Raw genomic sequence first — 23,049 nt, forward strand, 5'->3', positions numbered from 1 at the left:
ATGCAAGTAACTATAGGGACGATTTCCTATCATATAAGCGTTAAAGATCTTGTTTGCCTCGACGCTAGTAAACAAATGAGACGCGTCACGACAAAACCAACATAATGGGTTTGCGACCAGCATGGATCCAGACCAGCCAGCGCATCCGCGCAGTCTGATCAGGATCCATGCTATTCGCTATCAGTTTCTTTACTTGCCGGTCGCAAACACATTATGTTGGTTTTGTCGTGACGCGGCTCAAATGAGCAATAAATTTAATTAAAATTGAATATAAAGTGTGACATAGCGTCCTAAGTTTCAATAAAACGCACTTATTTGAGACGAATAATAATGGTACAATTGTATAAACAAACCGGACATTAATTGAACCAGCTTTTCACAGGATATGATTTTTTCCGGTTACAAAAATAGCTTATTGAATGGATATTATTATTAAGTTAGCAAACATTTTTATTCATCTGTTTGTTTATTTGTGATTGCTTTTTTTCTGTTTTTATGCCAATTTCAACACATTTTTAGTCACAACTCATTGATCGATCCAACTAAACGGCTTTCCTGTATAACTATGTTAACCAGTATAACAATTAATAAGTTCTCAGCAAGTGACCGACTACTAATTCCACTCACATGAATTTTGAATCAGATGTGATATTAGAATAATGCCCCAAGATCTTTGTAAAGGATTACCCCTCTTTCCGAGATGAACCCAGTTACCCCGGGATACTAACCCGATTTTAATCCAAATTGAGTAAAGGGGCGGACCTATTGTGTCAATTTTGTTTGTAAAAATTGAAAAGATGTTTTAATTAAAAATTAAAAAATATGTTTTACTTTTCAGGCGCAGTTTTGGACGCTTTGGCCAAACGACGGGTTTACACGATTTTTATTCGTTTCCCGGTCAGATTTTTACCCCGCTTCTTTTTGAAACTTTACATCATTTGCTAAAAACCACTCCCCAGAAAACCCGCAAAACGCCCAACCCCCAAAACCCAAAACTATTTCCCAAAGAGTTTGGGTTAGGTCAGAGAAAGTAAAAAATTTGCAAGTTTCGAAGAGTTCACTTGAAGTCACGTGATCACAAACTTCAGTCTGATCTACATATGATTTCGTTTTAAGGAATCGAGATTTACACGTTACTCTTTTTCTCCAGCCACGATGATGTCATATCGAATATTTCCTCAATTTTTCAACTATGTTTTTTTTTTATAGATTACATCGTGTTTTCTTCGATGTATTAATAGCTATTTAAAAATTAAAACAATCAACATTACTAATCTACATGTATATTTATTTTATTCATACCAGAATATAAAATAGCAAGCATTGTTATCATATACGAGTACATGTTCATATGAGATACATTTGAAGAAGACTATAATACATGTAAATATATAACCGGTGAAAAGTTTTTGTTCACCGTCCAAACAGCATATATATGTCACGTGGTACTATATATCAATAAAACAAACTTTTCAAAAATACTGGTAGCTGTTATTTTACAAGCAACATAAACCCATAAATTTAACACTATGATATTCCAATGCTTGATTAATTTGATAAATACTGTTGCCAAGTAAATAACTATAAAACATATGTCCCTTAATAGCATTTGATAGATGTTCAGTACCTCAGTAACAATTCTTTCATCCAAGTTAATTTTTCAGGCAACATATGTATTTGGACTGGATCATACAACTTTGGTAATCATGGATTTCATTCCCCATTCAATATTTAGCTTATACGATACCATCCAAATACAATTTTATATCATATTTTATACTGATTTTTATTTCTTAGCCGGGTAAAGTTTGCTCACTATGCTTTCCATACTTTTAAAGAAAATTGTTTAAAATCGCTTTGTGCAGTACATAAGAATTCCAGTTTGAGTTCTCAAGGTGGCTGCTATCTTCATTTGGACCACGTGACTGGGGTCGAGATGGAACGAAAATCTGAAGAAAAGAACAGAAAATGAAAATATCACTTACATCATGAATCAATATTATAACTGTGTCCTTTTCCTACGTATGTTTAGAACATAGAGCTATTGTAAAAATAAGTTTTAATATGTAAAACAACAGTGGGCCTTTTGCCGTTCGGGTGAAAAAGACCCCGAGAATGCCCTTTTGAAATTATTTCAGGCACGAACGAGCACCAGTGTAGAACCAACGATGTTCCGTATCTTTAAAGGAAAGATTTAACATTTCAGAAGCGATTGAACAAACAAAGCTATAAAGGAATAAAGAAAACTGTTTTAAAAGAGCTCAGGCTAGATATAGAGGTTAAAAAGTGGACTATGATTAAGTTATTCTTTTCTGTCTTCTCACACATTTGGGAATATCTACAGATACATTTATTTTTTGGAGACTATTTTAACAAATACCTTCTGAGAATCCTAGCTAGAATCACCTTCTCTTCATTAAGAGCGAAATGTTGACCTATACAGTTTCTAAACATAAATAAAATATAAGTTATTAATCCTAGCACATACATGTATATTTACAAAATAATACAAAACTGAAAGTATGTACATTATCTTCAGCATGTACATAGATGACACTTATCTGCAATTGTCAATATGTTTTAATCGATTTCAAATAATTCATCATTATTGATTGATATAATTGATAATTAAAATTCTTGTTTTGAAACTTTTCAAAGAAAATTAGTAATTTGGAAATTAATTAAGAACTTATTCGGCATTAAATATATCAAATATTTAAAATAATTCACCTAGGCCCAGCCGAGAATGGAACAAACTGGTAAGAATCCATTTTTGCTACATTTTCCTTCGAGAATCGTTCTGGTCTGTAAGCCATGGGATCTTCCCAAACATCTTTATTGTGGTGGACGCCGTATATATGTACAGTGACGGGAGTTCCCGCAGGGAATTTACGGCCTTCTACTTCAAAATCATGTGTGAACTCTCGCTGGATGAATGGCACTGGACTGTAGTTTCTCAGGCTCTCTTTCAAACACATTGTGAGGTATTCCAGCTTATTAAGGTCCTTCCTGGAATATTAGAACAATGGCTTAATGGTTTATCGTGTCGGCCTCTCAATACAGAGATTGTGTGTTCGAGCCCTAATCGGGTTACGACCGTGTTTCCTCATATGACATTAGTTGCATGAAGTGGAATCGGTCGTGGATGAAAACCTTAGATGCTAAAATGTTGATAGCGAAAGTAACTTTGCACTGGGTTTGTTTTGGGTTTTTGATATCGATAAATCCATTTGAATTTTGAATGGAATGATTAAAATTCAAGGATTGCAAATTCAAAATCGGTAGGTTAAGTTGAAGGGAATCGTTATCATAATTCAGAAACGCATGATTTATCAAAAACTTAATATAGATATAGGATTTTGAAATAGATATAATAGATATCAATTCATAAAGTCCGATCGATTTCAGCGAAAGTGTACAAGTCACCCAACGCTTTTTTCATTCTTTGTCAAAGTTTACAAAAATTTTGGCGGCTTTCTTCTCGTATAAAAAATAATTATTTTGACATTAACTATATCATGATGACATTTTTACTGGATCATTAATGACATTTTTTGGATCAAAGTATTCATTTTCCTAGACCAATGAATTGACATTTTAAAGGGGTTTTCTACCATTCTAATTTGTTCCGTGTCTTTAGACTTATATAACTCATCTATTTCAGCATGAACTTTTTTCTGATATTCTGGATGTTTGGCCAGTGCATACAGTGTCCATGATAGCGAGCTGGCAGTCGTATCGTGACCTTCATAAATATAGAGAAATGAAATGAGCTTTTATTACAAAGTAGTTAACTAGAAGTGCATGCCTAAAAATCAAAAACAAATTTTCAAACACCCAAAACTAAGAAATAAAAGTTATGCTTTAAAATCGCTGCCCTCAAAAAGCATACCATGCATATGATAGTAACTGGACAAAGAAAATACATACAAATACCCTATCGCTAACGATTGGCGTGACATTGACCTTTGTCCGAATAAAACTGACACTGTTTCATTTACTTGCCTTCAAACATGAAAGTATCCACTTCGTTTCTGATATCTAATAAAGACATTCCATTTCCCTCCTCGTCCCTTGCTGTCAGAAGTATGTCCAAAAAATCTAGATATTTCCTATTTCCGGTACTAGGTAGTTCTGTAGAGGTTCTTTCGTTAGAACTTTCCTAAACATCAAAAATATATGTATTTGTATTTATTATATGTACATACAGACAGAGTTTTTTTATAAATACATTTGTTTCATCACACCCGCTATAAATCATTATTGACAGGTATTGGGCCTCTATGTCTGAGTGGTTTCAAACCACTTGCCCTTCACCGTTCTGGCTTCAAATCCAGCCAGGGACTTTAAATTCTGTCAAATAGGGAAGTTATCCAGCTAGTATAAGGGAAAGTCGGGGTTCTACTAGGTTTCCCTTCACCCCAATAAAGTGGAAATCAAAAAAAGATTTTTACTGTGGGGTGCGCCAACAAATAAAAAATAGGTTCACCTCTATTTAAATAAATCGACAAACACCAAATTCCGAATGTTGTAAAAAGCCAAATTCGAACTTATTTTCGACTTAATAATATATGTTTATTTCAAAAAAATTTTTAATAAAAAATTTTTTTTGAAATTTTTGAAAATTTTGTAAAAATCGCATTTTTTCTTAAAACGGGACCCCTTGGTGTAGGGAAAAAATAAAAACTGGGTCAGTGGGGCGCCTGAAAACACAAAAAAAACATGAAAGAGTGTTTTGATGGAAAATTTTTTTTAATTTTAGTAAAATATATGCAATTGAAGTGTACACTTTGCGCGTTGCGTTGTCGATAGCGATACACAACCTATATCGTTATCGCCTTTTCGTCTATAGTCGCTAGCGAAATGCGCCAAATGGCGTGTTGTCGCACTGTCAACTTGTCGTCCTGTCGCTAGCAAAGCACGCCAAACAGCGCGTTGTCCTGCGGCGAGCTGTCGCCCTGTCGCTTGGCTTATATATATATACAAATAGCCAATCCTTTGTTTTAAGCCGAGCGACAATGTGACATCGCGACAACACACCGCACGACAACCCACCATTTGGTTTGCGTCGTCCTGTCGTTAACGATGCACGCTAAACGGCGCGTTGTCGTGCGGCGTGTTGTCGCGATGTCACATTGTCACCCGGCTAAAATCGAATGATTTGCGACAGGACCAAGGAACATCGCGACAACGCGCCGCACGACAACGCACCGTTTGGCGTGCCTCGCCAGAGACAGGACGACAGTGCGACAACGCGCCGTTTGGCGCATTTCGCTAGCGACAAGACGACAGAGACTAAAAGGGGATTACTATATAGGTTTTGTTGTCGCTATCGACAACGGAACACGCAAAGTGTATTAAATCAGCCTCCGATTTGAGCCGAGGGACAATGTGACATCGCGACAACACGCCGTACGACAACGCGCTGTTTGGCGTGCATCATTAGCGACAGGACGATAGGACGACAGTGCGACAACGCGCCGTTTGGCGCATTTCGCTAGCGACAAGACGAAAAGACGGTAACGATATAGGTTGTGCTGTCGCTATTGACAACGTTATCGACAACGCATATCGCAAAGTGTACCAAATCATTCACCATAATTTAAAGTGCTTTAAAACGGGTACTTGGTAAAACAGTAATTTATCATACAAAATAATCAAACCAGTCTTTTGATAAAGAACACTTACTTTTCTCTCATCCACCATATCTCAGACAAATCATTTACTGCAGTCAAATACGGGTGAGTTTTTCTGTTAAGAACAAAAAGTACTCGAAATTTATATCATCATCATAATATCATCATAATCATCATTATCATCATCATCATCATCATCATCACCACCATTATCATCATCATATAACGGTGAGTTTGAAATACTAGTAACACCTCAAACCTTAAATGAATTTACGTCATGGACACGCAGGTATACATAAACAAAGAAGAAAACATGGAAAGGACCTTTTTTGTCCTGGACTTCTTATAACCCGAGTCCGCAGGTCTAGATTACTATAAATGCGTCCTCGTACTTCTGCAGAGGTTCACAAAAGGTGCGAAAATGTTGCATAAACTGCCATGGTAGTAGTTATACGTATAATGCATTCTGATATATATACAGGTATTTTTTCTATAAAGCTTAGATACATGTTCATTCATTCATTTGTTTGTTGCTTCCTGCATTCCTTCTTTTTCCTTCATGCATTTTTTCTCTTAATTCTTCATTCATTCATTAATTCATATAATAGAATTACATACCCTGCGATCTGACAATCTGTTTCATAGGAAAAAGCACACCGTAATATAACATCCAATGTACAGCGACTTATATTTTTAAACACCTCGAAATCTTCTCCTTTGTCCGCATAGCTAGATAAGTTATCCTTGAAAAAATAAAACATCACTCAAAATTTGATATGTCTTTAACTGAAAGCTTTTAGTACAGCGAAACTTTCTTGGTCAAGTGAAAAGAGATTAAACATATAACGATCTTCCTTTGATTAGAAAGAAACACTAATAGAAGGATGTCGAAGAAATCGTGGATGCTCAACAAATAATAAAAATCAAATAAATACAGTTTATTTTTTTTTTAAACAAAAAATCATTAAGACAATATTTTTGGTTTATTTTTGAAAGAAAAGAATAAAGTTCCCAGTTATTCACTATGAACACATTAAAATTATTATTACATTATTTTTTTTTGGTAAAAATACCAATGATAAAAAAAGCCATGATCAAGTTGTTTTTGTTTTGCGCGTTTGAGTATTATGTATATAGAGTTTATAATATCATAAGTTACCATGAGTTTTTCTGCAGCTTCATTATAAATATCCACATATGGTTTCAAAATATCAAAGTGAAAAGCTGGCGTCAAAAGTCGTCTGGATCGTGCCCATCTTGATCCATCAGCAATCAGTAGTCCTCGACCCAACCATGGCAGTCCGAATCTATACATGCCGCCAAATCCAGTAGGTTTGGGCTCTATGGATGATATATAAAGATTTACAATTTAACACATAGCTACAATATATAAAGATTTACAATTTAACACATAGCTACAAATGTTACAAAATGTAAATACACATACAAAATGACAATAGTAAAGGTGTTTTGTTCATAGAATAGGAATAATGGGTCCGAGCTTTACTTTGTTGTAATGGCACAAGAACTGGTTCGTGCAGCTAGCTTGACCTGTTTCCGCAGTCTTGTTCAAATAAGAGTATTTTCAGCAAAAGTGTTTCATTTGTAGAGTTGGGATATACATGTTTACTGTAGAAAATTAAAAGAAAAAACATATCAACGTACTTTATAATATACAGATGAATCAAATATAAGTCAGATGTAGAAATACTGATGTTCTGTACCTGATGTTTTCATGACGGCCTTAACTGTAGATGGATGGTTCACAACGATGGTCACTCGGGCTGGACCAACCCAAAGACAAAAATATCGGCGAAATTTTGATCCTAGTCCAATGATAAATTTGATTCTTTCCGAGGGCAACTTAGGAAACTGAAATTAACAAATATAAATCTATAATCAATCATTTCCTTTAAAATATCAGACATTGTTATTGTACACTATTAAATGGTCAGTCATTCTCTAACCAGTCAGTACTAACCACTTTAATTTTATTACTATCAGTACATGTAAATGATCGTTTCGTTCATAAGTTTTCCGAGTTAAAATGGGATCAAATAAAAATAAAAACATAAGTCCTGACTTACACGGAATTTGTAGTCCGTGTCTACAAACTGATCAAGTCTATATATACTTGTGATATATCACATTCTCCAATGATAACACACCATAGCAGTGTCCGAGTACCATTCTAAGTAAGTACGTAAGACTTATTGTTGGCCATTCTTTCGCTAAATCACCAACATCTAAAATCCCCTTTCTTCCTCAACAACCGCATACATGAAAATTCAAACAGAATTCTCTGTAAAATTATAAATATAAAACAACTATAATTATTAACATCAAACATTTACCAGATGAAGGTGACCATAGAACCAATGTCTGTCTGTCGGTCCTGGTGCATTCTTAAACCACCGCTTTAATATCCTCACTTGATTTATAAATGCCGCTACCTTATAAATTATAACTGTAACCGCAAAGACAATAAAGCTGGTCAATATCGCAGATCCTGTACCATTCCAAAAAGAAGGAACAAGATTTGAAACTCGTTCAAACATTGCCCCTTGTCCCTTTTTCACAGTAGCTATTGAATTGGAAATAAATCTTAAACATGAATTAATATTAACTTCCCGCTGTTAAAATTAGGCATTCAAAATTTTTAATATTTAAGAAGTGTGTTATATTTAAGCCAAGTAATATGTATCTATTTCATCACCGATTAGTTATCAGCGATTAAATGGGCAAGTCCTTATCGAAATGTTTAAGTATATTTACATTATCTAATCAGAAAAGTCGTCACGTTTACAATTTGGTAACCGTTTACTTGCTGTTGTCGAAATGAAACAACTCAGTTCAAAGTATAATAATTCCATGCTTTTAAACAACAGATAAATATGAACCCAATATATCTATCAGTTTCTCATTTTCGTATCATTTTATGGACTCAAACAAAGTCGCCTTTAACATAATTAAAATGTGTATACACGTGATGTAAACCGTGCTATCTCCATATCAAATGTAATTTTAAATGGCCCCGATTTCGGACACATAACCAAAATACTGCTCCAGTTTTTTACAATGATACAAACTTAGTGGATATCTTGCGATACCGTTTGGTGACTGGGAAATCTTGATTTATTCGATTGATTGTAGGTCCACTTCCTTCCTTCCTTCCTTCCTTCCTTCCTTCCTTCCTTCCTTCCTTCCTTCCTTCCTTCCTTCCTTCCTTCCTTCCTTCCTTCATTCCTTCCTTCCCCCTTCCTTCCTTCCTTCCTTCCTTCCTTCCTTCCTTCCTTCCTTCCTTCCTTCCTTCCTTCCTTCCCACCTTCCTTCCTTCCTTTTCCTTCCTTCCTTCCATTTTATTTATTGATGATTTTGTCCTGGTACATACATTCATCGTAAAATGTCTCCATATCTGTAAAATGAACATAAATGATTTCTTTGCTAAAATAATCAAGAAAAACATAGTTGGAAACATATAATTATACTTATCTAGGTAATGCGTAAGAAAGAAAGAATAACACATAAAAAATAAGAATGTATACAAATGCTCTCACAATTAATGTGCAAAAGCTTTTATTTTGCTGAATGCCACGCATTTAAATACGTTAATGTAGTTTTACAGTTTTAGTGTGTATCAGCTCGTAAATGTGAATACACATTAAATTTATAATTTACAGATGCAAAAGAAAGAAAGAAAAAGATGAAGTATCTTTTAATTCTTATGCTCTTTGGCATTTGGTATAATTATGAAGTCAAAATACTACTGTGTTTACATTTTGCTCCCTTTATGACACATTACTGCATAATCAGCGCTTCTTTCTTTAGTTGTTTTAAACATCCACATATGTATTATGATCTAAATCGTTATTAAAACGTTATTAAACACATGTTTGACATTTCTAAAATGGATTTCTGAAGCATATTGTCAACTGTAATTCAGCATTTCTATGTAAATGCCTTAATTAATATGGATAAAGGAAAAAAAACTCAAAAACTTTTTGTTCAACTGGCTAGTTATATTTTAGATATTTTTTTGAAAATCAATAGTTTTATCTGACCTAAAATCAATAGTTCCATCTGACCTGTCAGTCCTCTGAAAGCTCTCTTCCGCATTTTCAAGCGTTTGGCGAAATAATGATTCCAGAAGCAACAAGAATTGTTGGCGACGTTTTAAAGAGAAAGGGATCTTTGAAAAATTTAGTATTTTCATCAAAATTCAAGGTCTTACTATTGCATAATTTGCCAATTTCACTTGAGTAATTAAATTGCCTGTGAGATAGAATGTAATGAGTTTTCGCGATGCGAAATTACACCGTGGATCTGCACGTAAGATTAACTTAAAAGAAATAAAACCCTTGATACAGAATCTTACTTTGTATTTATATAAGAAGTAAGATACTGTATCCAGGATTATTTTTCCTGAAAGTTAAGCTTACGAGAGGATCGGCGCCTGTGGCTACTAAGCCCCCCCCCCCCCTCCCTGTCCAAATATTTAGACGTAACCGCGGATTTGAAGCTATGTTTTACGGGTGAGAGTGGTTTCGGCGAACTGATCTTATATAATAAAAAAGGTTGTGGTTTCGGCGAACTTAATTTATAAAGTGCGAACAATATCTATTGTATAATGGGCATAGTTTATCACACGTTTTCATGCAATTAAAGACAAGATATTGAAAATTTAAACCTATTGTTTATTCTTTTCTTTAGTATTTCAATTTTATTAACAATAACACTCAGTTTGTATAATGACCAGTGATTTTTCTGCTTATATAACAGACTCCGAAAAAGGGCCTCTTCCCAATTGAAATTTTCTTTAAAATCATGCAGTTTTCCCAAAATTTGAACATAAACCTGCTTTTTTACTTCCCAAATTAGCAATTTTAGCGATAATTTTTCCCAAAATCAAGAGGCTTAGGCCTCTTCCCAATTAAGTGAGAAAAATCACTGAATGTAATAAACAACAACAATCGAGCCGGCTTGGCAGCCCTGGCCTTTGACTTCCCTGTTTTATATGAAAACACTTTAACATAGTCATAAAGATTAAAAGAAACACAAGGAAAGTTATTATTATCATGTTGTTTGTGTTTATAAGTATTTAGGCAAAAACTATCCAAATTAAGTTACCCAATGTTTGAGTACAGGACAAGTAAGTTCTATTGCAGGACAAGTGGATTTTTACATCCACTTGCCCTGCATAAAAAGTACATTTTTTTGAAAAATTTCCAGTCCTTCCCACCCCAGAGCAGTGTAAGGCAGTTATATCTAGCATTGAAATGTCTCACCTTTAAGGTTGTTTTTTTTTCAAACCCCTGATTTTAACATTTATTTTTTTCTCTCTAAAACTGAAATAGTAAAACAACACTATAGTCTTGTGATTTTTTATGCTTTTCATGGCATTGTCTATGCCCCTGCAAGTGGTTGATTATTATTGGGAACTTGATAGATTTAGCACAATCATTCAGCTTGTTGATATTGTATTTAACCTCAGCTCTGTTCTCAGAGCCAGTTGTATCTGGGCCTTTATTGAAATTTGTTCTCAAATACTTTATGAGTACAGACAACACTGTGCAATGACTTTGGAGCTATGTACCATCATGATCCCATGATGGGCTCCAAATGTCACAGTAAATTATGTAGAAAATATAACGAGTATGTAAAATTTGTCCCACAGTTCAACAGTTTTGTGATGGTCCTTGGAAAGTTTCTTAAATTATTGACTTTTTATACTGTTAATGATTATGTTTTTATTATTAATTAATTTACTGTAAGTTTTAATAACAAACAAGCTGGCATATTAGAGTGCATTAAATCTTTTGAATAATTTTACTGTGTTCTTATTTATATTCCAGAATACGAAAGCTTTATATGCTTTGACATGCGAGACTTTGAGATACAGAAAACCTTTGTTGGATATAGCAGCTGACTGTGGTGTGTTAAAGGATAAGAGATTAAAAAATGATGATAATTTAGTTGCTGTTCTCATGTATGAACATTTACTTGGGAAAGGAGCTCTAGGAAGATTTAAGGTAGGATTGTTTCACCATCTATTTTCACTGTCTTGAGATGGTTTAATGTTTTTTTTCTTTAACTTCATATTTTTTTTTCATTTGATTTTATCACAATCTGATCAGTGTTACATAATTTCTGTGTTGATTTTAACTTGCATAGATATTGAGTCTTATTTAAACTGGAAAGTCCTATCTTTGGAATGTACAGGACAAACTTTGTAGAGCAATAGCCTTTGGAAGACACATGTTTTGGCAGTTGGTGAGTGGTGTTGCTGTAGAGATGTTTAATTTATTATGAAGTTTTACTTTTAGAAGAATTTGAACTTTTGTTGTAAAGAGGTAATCGTACTCTGCAAAGGTCACACTGTATTCAGAACAATCATATCCACATGTTTAGCACAGAAGTGAAGCCTTTAATTAAATAAAATTTCTGTTTATTATTATTGTTTAACAGCAGACCAGAGCAGTTGAAAATACTCTATACAGTTAGCTGCATACTATTAGTCTAAAAATTTGGCAAAGACCCTATCACACTTATTATATAAAATGGACTGACCATCTTGCAATCTGGACAAAACCATTCTACATTTTTAGGGAAAATTTTAAAGTATGTACTGTCTGAGTAGAAACAATATAGACCAAGAACATATGGCATGGACAGCCAGCTGATAATGGTCTCCATTGGTATGTTCAGTTGTAGCTAATAGGCCATTGAAGGCTTAAACAATGATTTTAATTCTTTCAATTACAGGTTATACTACACAAGTATAAAAACTCTATTCACAGTAAATGTGAGAGAATAAAAATAGACTGTGGAATGACAGATCTTCGTCAAGCTTTACAGAAATTGTTACCATTCAATGCATCAGGTACTGTTACATTTATGTTTTTGGCAATTTTGAGAAAGTTACAAGCCTTGATGGTAAAGATTTTGAAATTTCATATTAAAGGAAGAAGAATACCGACCATACATTTGCAAGTTTATTTAAATTTGATTAAAAACTATTGATTAATAACTATTGGAGAAGACTTTACATAAGAAGTTGCTTTAGATTTTATTCAAAGAAATTCTTGGATTCATGGAAATGTTTGTTTCATCCATTTGAAAAAAAAAAATCATTGAAAGACACCTGTTAGTAGGTGAAAAGGTTGTTGTGTGAGTGAGTTAAGTTGGAGTGGGATACCATAGGTAGGTTGATTGATTGCTTGATTGATTGGTTGATTGATTGATTCAATAAACAATGAGCATGTTGATTGATTGATTCAATAAACAATGAGCATGCAAACACTTTACACTTATTGTGTACATAATAATCCTGCGATCAGAGTAATTTACTGTACTTTTACTGAACCACTACTTTTGAACATGTTATTATAGATAGACAATTGCCTAAATATGTAAGGATCAACACAATATTGGATAAGAAAGAACATGTAATAACACAACTACGGAAACAGTTTCAGCTGAGAGAAAATTCCAGGTAAATCTTGATCTTTTTTACTAAGCTCTTTTTTACTAAGCTCATTAGGGAGTGAAACAGTTGTGATCTAGGGGTAGCTGGTTCAATCATTAAGCTAGTTGAAATTTCTCCATGTAATTTGATCTCAGACATTGACCGTAATAGTCATTTGTCTGTCACCTCAGATTCAGTAATCATGTTGAACAATCACTGAGATATCAGCATAAATGTGTTGTAATCTGTGAATTGGCATTAAAACCAACCAACCAAATCAAACATATTGTAGGGATTCAGGCATTGAAAAATATTTTCAGAGTCACTCGTCCTGCAGGATGAGTAGTTTCTAAATCCAATGTGTAGGCAACATTTTTCTACTTGTCCTGTATCAAATTCACTTAAGTTCTACTTGTAAGTACAAGCGGTTGAATATTCGATCTCTGGTATGATGTTCCTGTAGTCTAGCTTCCAAAGTGTTATTAAGTCTATACAGTTTTTACACCACTACTCCAGCTTCATTAATTTTTAAAATGTAATTCTTTTATCTTACTTTAAGCTTTACATATTTATCTTTCATTTTACTTAAATATCACATGATCACATTTCACTATTTCTTTCTGAAACATTAATTACCTTTACGTTTTCAAAATATCTACTCACTGTTACATCTTGTTTTCTTCCAGGACAGATGACATTTTACTTGATGATACTGGAAATTGGTTCATAGAAGATGTACATGTACCTAATCTGTTGAGGTTTCCGACTTCTGTACAATTACACAATCACCCGCTGTACTTATCTGGGAAGATCATTATTCAAGACAAGGTCAGTTTAATGTTCTAATTAATTGAGCTGCGTCACGACAAAACCAACATAATGGTTTTGCGACCAGCATGGATCCAGACGAGCCTGCGCATCCGCGCAGTCTGATCAGGATCCATGCTGTTCGCTTACAGACCCTATAACAAGTAGAGAACCTGATAGCGAACAGCATGGATCCTGATCAGACTGCGGATGCGCAGGCTGGTCTGGATCCATGCTGGTCGCAAACCCATTATGTTGGTTATGTCGTGACGCGGCTCAATTCTTTTCTGTTGACTTTCATGTAATTTTCACTGTGCTTTACTTGTTTTAAGGTGCCTGATTTTTTCATCATTTCATAATCTGTATGTTTAATCTTAATTAAAACAGGTGTATATGAGCAGGATTATGTCAGAAACATAAAGTTTATTTTATTCTTTCCCCCAAGTTTTTTCAAGCGATTTTGCAGCACCCATACTTTATTAGGTAACATTGCCAATTTGCCATTACCCATGAAGGTTTCAAATGCCCAAGTCTTGAGCCACAGAACATTTATTACCAAGCCACTAACAGGGGGTTAAGATATGACCAAGATTTTGGCATTAAAACTGAACAAACAAACAAAAATATGCCACCTCACCATATTAGTTGGGTTTTTATCTTTTGACAAGTTATGTAATGTAAAGCGCCTGAAGGTAGTACTTACTTACTTACGCAAATGTTCTCATATTAAGATTTTTGAATTTCATGAAGCCTTGAAGCCCTTAAGAGTCCTTTTAACTACTTCAATTGTAAGTTCTGTCTCATGACTTTTTTTAGGGTCGGGTTTATGGCAACTTTCCTGCTTTACTGGTGGAGGAAGACCTCAAGTGCCTAGGGTGCATCATTTCAGGCATTAACTGGCACCTGAGTAGAACCATCCAAATTCCGTAAACTACCTGTTTCGTGATTTAACAGATTTGTAATACAACGTGTATTTGAAATATATTTGGATACACTGTCAAAGAACATCTTTCAGTTATTATTTCTATGAAATTTTTAATTGATTATATTTTCAGGCAAGTTGTTTCCCAGCATTTATTTTGAATCCTCCAAGTGGTTCTACAGTGATAGATTGCTGTGCTGCCCCTGGAAACAAAACAAGTCATCTAGCAGCAATCATGGGCAATCAGGGGTATATATTGCTTTAATATACTTTAACATGTTTATTACAAAATATCTCATTTATCTGAAAACTTTATCAGTTTTATGCATAGATTTTTAATCTTATTACATAAATACAGTAGAACTTCGGTAAGTCGAAGTTGAAGGGACTTGTGTAAAAACTTCGACACATCGGGACTTCGACTCATGAATCGGTCTGAGTTTCATGACCAAATTTCAACCCTGTGACTAGCCCTATTTATAAGATCTATAACTCAACCTATTTCATGTTTTTCTTTCATTTATTAATCTGATATGTTACATTATACAATAATAAATATGACACATTAAGTAATTTTTCACGGCTAAATTGATTTACGTATACAATAAAGTTACAAAAGGCGTAACAATACGAAAGGGCAATAACTAAACCAGCTTATAGTAATGATTTCGCTTGTGATTATCACGCGACACCGAGTCACGGAAGTACTCAAATGATAGTTCTTACTGTTAAATACCGCTAATGCAATTAAAATAGTAACGATTAAAGCATTTTTTTCACACATTTAAACGCATACAAAGGCTGTTTGAACAATCAGCTGTGTAATTAACACCTGTCACTAAAGTTGATCGGAAATCGTCTTCGCGGCCAGAAAAGGTGTGAAAAATGTCTCGAGATCGAAGGTGTCGAAATGATCGAAGTACTTCGGCTTATTTGTGGTAAATTGTTCTAGATTTATTCTATACGGACCACGAAAAAACTTCGACACATCGAAAAATTCGACACATAAAATCTCGACTCATAAGTAGGTTTTTATAAGGAATATATAAGGAAAAAAATCGAGACTTTCATTTTACTTCGACACATTGAGAAAATCGACTAATCGAAGTTCGACTCATAGAAGTTCTACTGTATGTTTTTTATTCAGGGCTTGATTAGATCAGTAGAGAATGTGTAAGTTTATTGACTTTATTTAGCAGTAGTTCCTTTGTATAACTTGCTTTGCTAATTGGAATATTTCTCAGAAGTGTTCACCAAGGGCTTGTAGGCCACATGACCCCCACCCAGCATCATTTTCAGATTTTCCAACTCCCATCTCTGCTTCAGTCTATTATTTGGACAGAAGGATTAGTAGGTCAAGGTCACCTCTACCAAATATATCAAGAAATTATGGTTTAAATATTTTGTAAAACTTAATTCCATTATTTCCTAAAGGCCATCAGAAGACTCCTATAGTCAAACGTGTATTAAGCGACTGCACAAGGGAAACACCCAAAACGGTCACTTAATGAAACGGTCTCTTAAGACAGTCAGCATGATATAAATGTCAAAATTTATACATGACATCTTTCTTATGCGGTGGGAATGTTTTTTCAACTTCATTTTTATATAAATCTTGAATAATTAGTACGCTCCGATAATCTAAATGGGTGCAAATGTAAAAAATAACTTTCAGATATTTATTGACAAACAGGGTGCAAAACAGTTTTGATCCATTCCGTACATGTTTGACATTTTTTCCAGAATTTGTTAACTTCTTCGTTGTTTTCCTTGTCTCCAACACGAAAAGCCTATTAGTGAAGATGTTTTCTGTTGTGCATTTTTTCATTTGAAATAAACAAATTACATCTAATTGTTACGATAAATTTAATTGCTGATCAAGTTCAAGGTCAATTCAATGCAGTCTAAATGTCAACAAGCGAAGGGTATACACCATCTCAGTAGGGTAGGAGCGTTGCATTGTTTATCCGATATTATTGGATAATTCACTTCACACGTATACTTAACTTCATTTGCATACGCTAAAACGGTTTGGGAAATAGAGTTTTTCACATGTTTATTTGTTGTGTTTTGATTGTTGACACTTGTCACATTACAAGGCGGCGTTCTGTAAAAACACAATTACTTGACAGGTAAAAGTGGTCGTTTATTGAAAAGCTTGATCTCAATTAGGTGACTAATAAGCGTTCGCTGGTCGCGTTGAGCAAAAGTCGCTTAATACATTAAAGATATAGAGAGAAAATGATCGGGGGAATTTAAAGTGGTCGGTTAAGACAAAAGTCGCTTAATACACATGATCGCATGGGCAAGTTAGACTGTATTTTAATTTTGGATTCTATCAAATATGAGTCAAGGCCATGGTAAACTAACACAGTTTCCCACTTAATTATAGAAAAATGTATAACAGTCAATGTTACAGTAACCCAGACTTTATCCCAGTAACTTGCAGGCCTTACTGTGTTTTATAGTTCTCAGACAACCATAATCTGTAGGTCTAGAAAACCTGGGACTTATAAATAATATTGTATATTTTAAATCCCAGACAAAACATGAAAAGCAAAATTGTTATTTTTTAAGTGATTGTCAGGTTGAGAAATCATTGTCTACCATTTGTTTTCTCCAGGAAAGTGTTGGCCTTTGACAAGGACGCCAAGAGATTGTCAACGTTGAAAAAGCTGGTTAGTAAAGCTGGAGCAACTTGTGTACATGCTGAATGTAAAGATTTCCTATCAGTGAAGCCACATGATGACATGTATAGAAATGTGGAGTATATATTAGTAGATCCATCATGTAGTGGTTCAGGTAAATTATTAATCATATATATCATGTTCTCATCCATATTGGTTTAATGGTTGAGGCATAAGAATTGCACTAATGCAGCCACTGTTTATCCCTGCATGATAGTAAAAGGCACCTAAATAGGTTTGGATAACTAGAGTCTATGCATATGCTGGCTCCAGCAGGTGAGGTGCCTTTGACCCCTAGTATTGCTTTGAAGTTTGTAACACCCTAGGTTTACCAAAATCATCTTTCCTGTTCCGGTGTCATGTGACTTATTCTGTGTTGGTGTGTTGCAAAACCAACCAACCAAACAAACATGTACATGTATATCATGTTTTCAGGGTTGTCATTAGGATGTGACTGTCAAAATGTCTGTCTCAGATGCATTTTGGCGGCAATTCTATTTGTTGTATGTGATATAATCAAAAATGACTGCCTCAAATTCAAAAACTGTCTAAAAACAGTGCTAGACATACTAGTAACTCTTTTCTGGTGTACATGTACTTTTTTTCTATATTACCTAATTTTTTGTTTGTATGGTTAAAACTGTGTTAAAAACTTCTTTTTGAATGCTTATCAGATGGTAATTGATATGGTCATATTGGTACCAGCACTAGTAAGTGTTGAGAATTGAGAACCGCTCAAGCCGGTGCTAGGGGGCGTGAGAGATGTTGCACTTATTCATTATCACTCATGTACAGACTCAATCAAACCGAGTCTGCAATTCTTATGTAATTTTGTTGTGATTAATGCTTCCGAGGGATCACTGTTTCCAGATTTTTATATGCCTTTCTTGTATACAGGTATGGTTAACATTATTTTTCTTGTATACAAGTATGGTTTAAATATTTTGTCTTGTATACAGGTATGGTTTACATTTCTTTCTTGTATACAGGTATGGTTTACATAGTTTTCTTGCCATACAGGTATGGTCAACATGTGTTTCTTGTATATAGGTAATGTAAACCTTTGTTTCTTGTATACAGCTATGGTTTATATGTATTTCTAGTATACAAGTATGATACAAATATTTTTTCTTGTATACAGGTATGGTTCAAATATTTATTCTTGTATGGTTAACATTTGTTTCTTGTATACAGGTATGGTAAACAGACAACAACAGTTTACGGATGAGGAAGATTCTGGTACCACAGAGAGATTACAACAATTATCCAAGTTCCAAATCTCTATCCTCAAACATGCCCTTAGTTTCCCACATGTTAAAAAAGTAGTCTATTCAACTTGTTCAGTTCATGATGAAGAAAACGAACAAGTTGTTGAAGAAGTTTATTCACAATGTAGTGACAGGTTTAATATAGAAAATATAATGCCAGAATGGAGATATAGAGGGAAGGAGATATATGAACACGGTGCTTGCTGTTTAAGAATGTCTTACGAGGATTGCCAGACAAACGGATTCTTTGTAGGAAGTTTCATTAGCAAAAATACCGAACCGTCTGATATCGAACAATTGGATAAGGTTAAATCTGAAACTAGTGATGAACTTAAAAGACTGGATAATAGCGAAGATCATTTATGTGTAAGAACTAAAGATTTTGGTTCTAGGAAAAAGAAAATGAAGAAAAATAACAAGAAGGTTTATGGTGTATGTAAAAGTAATGGTGAGAAAAAACTTTCTGTAGCCAAGAAAAATAAAATGTTGTTAAAAGCAACGTCTACATGGACTGTGATAAAACAGGGTGTTTAATTTAATTATCTGGTTCTTAATTCTAAATTCTTTCTTGTGCAATGTATATTGATACAATTGAATAAAATAATGGTAGATTAAAATAGGGGTATTCTCTTGTTGTTTGGTGGTTATATCTCTTATAAGATTTATTTATCATGTACATTATAAAGATTATTTTATATTTACTCAAATTTTACATTTGAGTAAGTCAAAGGAATACACAGGTCAAGTTGAATTTGGTCATGGTTTGATGAGTTTTGGTAGAGTTATTCCCCTTTAACTTTGAAAAAAAGGAGAAATTTTCAGTTTCCATTCATTTTCTCTCCAACAGTTGTATACATTTAACTTAAATTAAATATATGTAAAATAAAAGTTTTAGCAGCAGATAATATGGTATCAGTTAAAAAAAACCAATGAGGTTTAAATGATGCAGTTTGTTCTAGCTTGCATGACTGTGCAATTTTTTTTAACAAGAAGGAAGAGAAAATGCATTTGAAATTGATTTAACTTTAATATATTACTTTAGCATGTCTTGTTTCATGGACATTATTATATACTTAAAGTAGATCTGATATTGTTACAAAGAGACAATGATATCTTTTTGCACTTTTATGACATCACTGTGATTAATCATTTAATATAATTTTGCCTATGTTGCAGAAAAGAATTTAAACTCTTAGATACTTTATATATATATGCAATAAGGAAGTAAGACAAAGTAATCCCTTATTGCATAAAAAACATAAGCCACTTTGAGATTATGGGGGCTATTTGTTGCCAAAAATCCAGCCTTTGAACCTTGATATTGCAAACTTCGGTTCTACTAAACAGTTTAGTAAAATTTCTTTTTCACGGATGAGTTTGAACATGGGTCATCTGGGATGAAAAACTAGGTCACAGGAGCTAAAAATAGAAAAATCTTATTAATACTCTAGTGGTCACATTTTTGACTCAATTGTCATCAAACTTGGTCAGGATGCTTGTCTAGGTAATTGCTGGGATAAGTTCGATCATGGGTCATCTTGGATGAAAAACTAGGCCACAGGAGCTAAAAATAGAAAAATCTTGTTAACACTCTAGTAGCTACTGTTTTGATAAAAATATCCTGTAAATTGGTCTGAAAGTTTGTTTTGATGATTTCTAGGTCAAGTTTGAATATGGGTCACCTGGGGTCAAAAACTAGGTCACACTGCCCAAATATAGAAAAACCTTGTTAACATTCTAGTGGTCACTTTTTTGACTCAATTATCATCAAACTTGGTCAGGATGCTTGTCTAGTTCATTGCTTGAATGAGTTCGAAGATGGGTCATCTCGGATGAAAAACTAGGTCACCGGAGCTAAAAATAGAAAAATCTTGTTAACACTAGTATCCAAGTATCCTGGAAATTGGTCTGAAAGTTTGTTTTGATGATTTCTAGGTGAAGTTCGAACATGGATCATCTCGGATGAAAAACTAGGCCACGCCGCCCAAATATGGAAAAACCTTGTTAACCCATTACTTCATGAGCATTTTGTGAAAATGGCTGTTTTCATTGAAAAGTCTCCCGTTACAAGTTCAAATTGCTATAATACTATAAAAACTGCTTCAACACTAATCAAACTTGGCACAAATGTTGACTGGACCATTGCCCTTGCAACAACATGCTCAGACTTAAATTTTCTGTTACCATGGCAATGAGGGGACGTCTCAAAATTGCCAAAAATCACTATTTTGCGTTGATTTTTTCCATCAAAATTGATTTCAAAGTGTTGCAACTTCTCAATGGATTGAGATAGAGTGAAATGCTTTTCAGCGTTGGTTACACGTTACCTTATGATCAATCTGGGGTCATTTATAGCCTCTCACAAGTCCAAAATTTTCTTGGCGATGAGGGGGACTCCGCCCCCCTTCAGAAGGGAGCACATCCCCCTTCTGGCAACCCCATGATGTATCTTTTGGTTGATGGGCCGCGCCGAAAAAGTGGTCACTTTTTTTACAACATTTCTCAAACAAAAACAAGTGGTGGGGGGCCTAAATAAGGCATTTTTTCAGCATTTGAGACAATAAAAGGGGGGGGGGGTGAAAAAGGCGTGTATATCGCGTAATGGGTTAACACTCTAGTGGTCACATTTTTGACTCAATTATCATCAAACTTGGTCAGGATGCTTGTCTAGTTCATTGCTTGAATGAGTTTGAAGATGGGTCATCTCGCATGAAAACTAGGTCACCGGAGCTAAAAATAGAAAAATCTTGTTAACACTAGTGGCTACTGTTTTGATCCAAGAATCCTGGAAATTGGTCTGAAAGTTTGTTTTGATGATTTCTAGGTCAAGTTCGAATATGGGTCACCTGGGTAAAAAACTAGGTCGCTTTGCTCAAATATGGATAATCCTAGTTAACTCTAGTGGTCATATGTTTGACTCACCTGTCATGAAACTTGGTCAAAATGCTTGTCTAGGTAATTGTTGGGATGAGTTCGATCTAGGGCCATCATGGCCCTCTTGTTTACGATATTGGCCGATGTAAGATTTTTTGCGGAAAAGCATAACTGAATGACTAAACCGCGACATCAAACGCAACTGTTTGGTCTATGGATATTATGAATTATCATCGAGGCGTTCTGATTGATGCGACATCATCCTGATACGCTTGCGCTTTTGTGGCGACAACTGCGTCCGAGTTTGCATTTACAGATATCGACTTAAAAGAGAAATATGCATGGAATACTGTAACAATACAAACTATTCCAATGGCGTAACATGTTGAGACCATCTAAAATTCAATCAGGAGCCATATTAACATCGCCATCCCCCGCCAAATGTGTTTGCTCATTGGAAGAATGTGTAGTAGAGCAGAATAATTCAATTTTAAGAGGTCTTTTGGTAATGAAAACTGATGGCTGAAGTGATTACAGACTTGAAACCTATGTGAATACTGATGGCTGAAAATAACAAAGGGCAATAACTGAAAAATAATACAGGGTATGTTATCATTCTTGAGCGCCCCTCCCCCAGCATTATATTTATTTAACTAGTTGAATAAGTTTATAACTAAAGCTATTCGGATATAATATTTCTATTTATTGCATACTCAAAATAAGAACAGTTCACGGTATAAAAATAATCTTTATTTTATTGATGCGCAAATACGACAACGCTAACATTTAGCCTGACATTATGTTTGCATAACGCATGCATATACTCGTACATGCATATGATTTCACGAAAAAATATTTGCACGCCCACGATCATTGGGCACAAGAACAGAATTAGTTAAAACTGTAAACCTCCAGATGAGAAAAATGTATTAAAGAAAGGTTTTAAGAAAAGATTACAGAGAGTACAACCCGTTTCGTTGATTGCGGAAAAAAGACGCACGTGTCAGGCATGGAACAACTACGCGAATGCTGGGAATACAAAAGTTATCCAAGTTTATACTCATCATTATGTAATCTTTAACTATAATAGTAAAGTAATGACATTTCAATCGAGAAATTTGCTATAAAGAACAAAACGCAACAATTATGTTTTAAAATAACATCGCGTAATTAAACAGTTTACGATATATAATCATTGAATATGAGTCGCAATCTATTTTAGACTGGGAAAATTCAATTAAGCCAGTGAATATAATAATATGATTCTTCAAAAAAGGTCTTTTCACTACTGTTAGGACCAATGAGATTGCAGCTATATTTAGATCATATAATAAGTGCGATGAGTGAATGATTTTGCGATATATCTCACCATATTTCTACTGCGTGACTA

At 34.3% G+C, this 23,049-nt stretch overlaps 1 protein-coding gene and 1 pseudogene across 1 annotated transcript; one reads left to right on the forward strand and one right to left on the reverse strand.

Moving 5' to 3' along the window:
- Nucleotides 1–1,352: 1,352 nt before the first annotated feature.
- LOC132724860 (cytochrome P450 4F12-like) lies at nt 1,353–8,366 on the reverse strand (annotated as a pseudogene).
- Nucleotides 8,367–9,727: 1,361 nt separating this feature from the next.
- On the forward strand, nt 9,728–19,406 carry LOC132724870 (28S rRNA (cytosine-C(5))-methyltransferase-like). Its single transcript, XM_060709831.1, has 8 exons — nt 9,728–9,860; nt 11,489–11,665; nt 12,399–12,516; nt 13,026–13,128; nt 13,788–13,929; nt 14,964–15,079; nt 17,454–17,632; nt 18,712–19,406. Exons 1-8 carry the CDS (start codon nt 9,774–9,776, stop codon nt 19,317–19,319), a joined length of 1,530 nt encoding a protein of 509 aa, XP_060565814.1. The 5' UTR covers nt 9,728–9,773; the 3' UTR covers nt 19,320–19,406.
- Nucleotides 19,407–23,049: the final 3,643 nt, after the last annotated feature.

The sequence above is a fragment of the Ruditapes philippinarum genome, unplaced genomic scaffold, assembly GCF_026571515.1.
Source record: "Ruditapes philippinarum isolate M1 unplaced genomic scaffold, ASM2657151v2 ctg502_1_1_1_1, whole genome shotgun sequence".
NCBI lineage: Eukaryota > Metazoa > Mollusca > Bivalvia > Venerida > Veneridae > Ruditapes > Ruditapes philippinarum.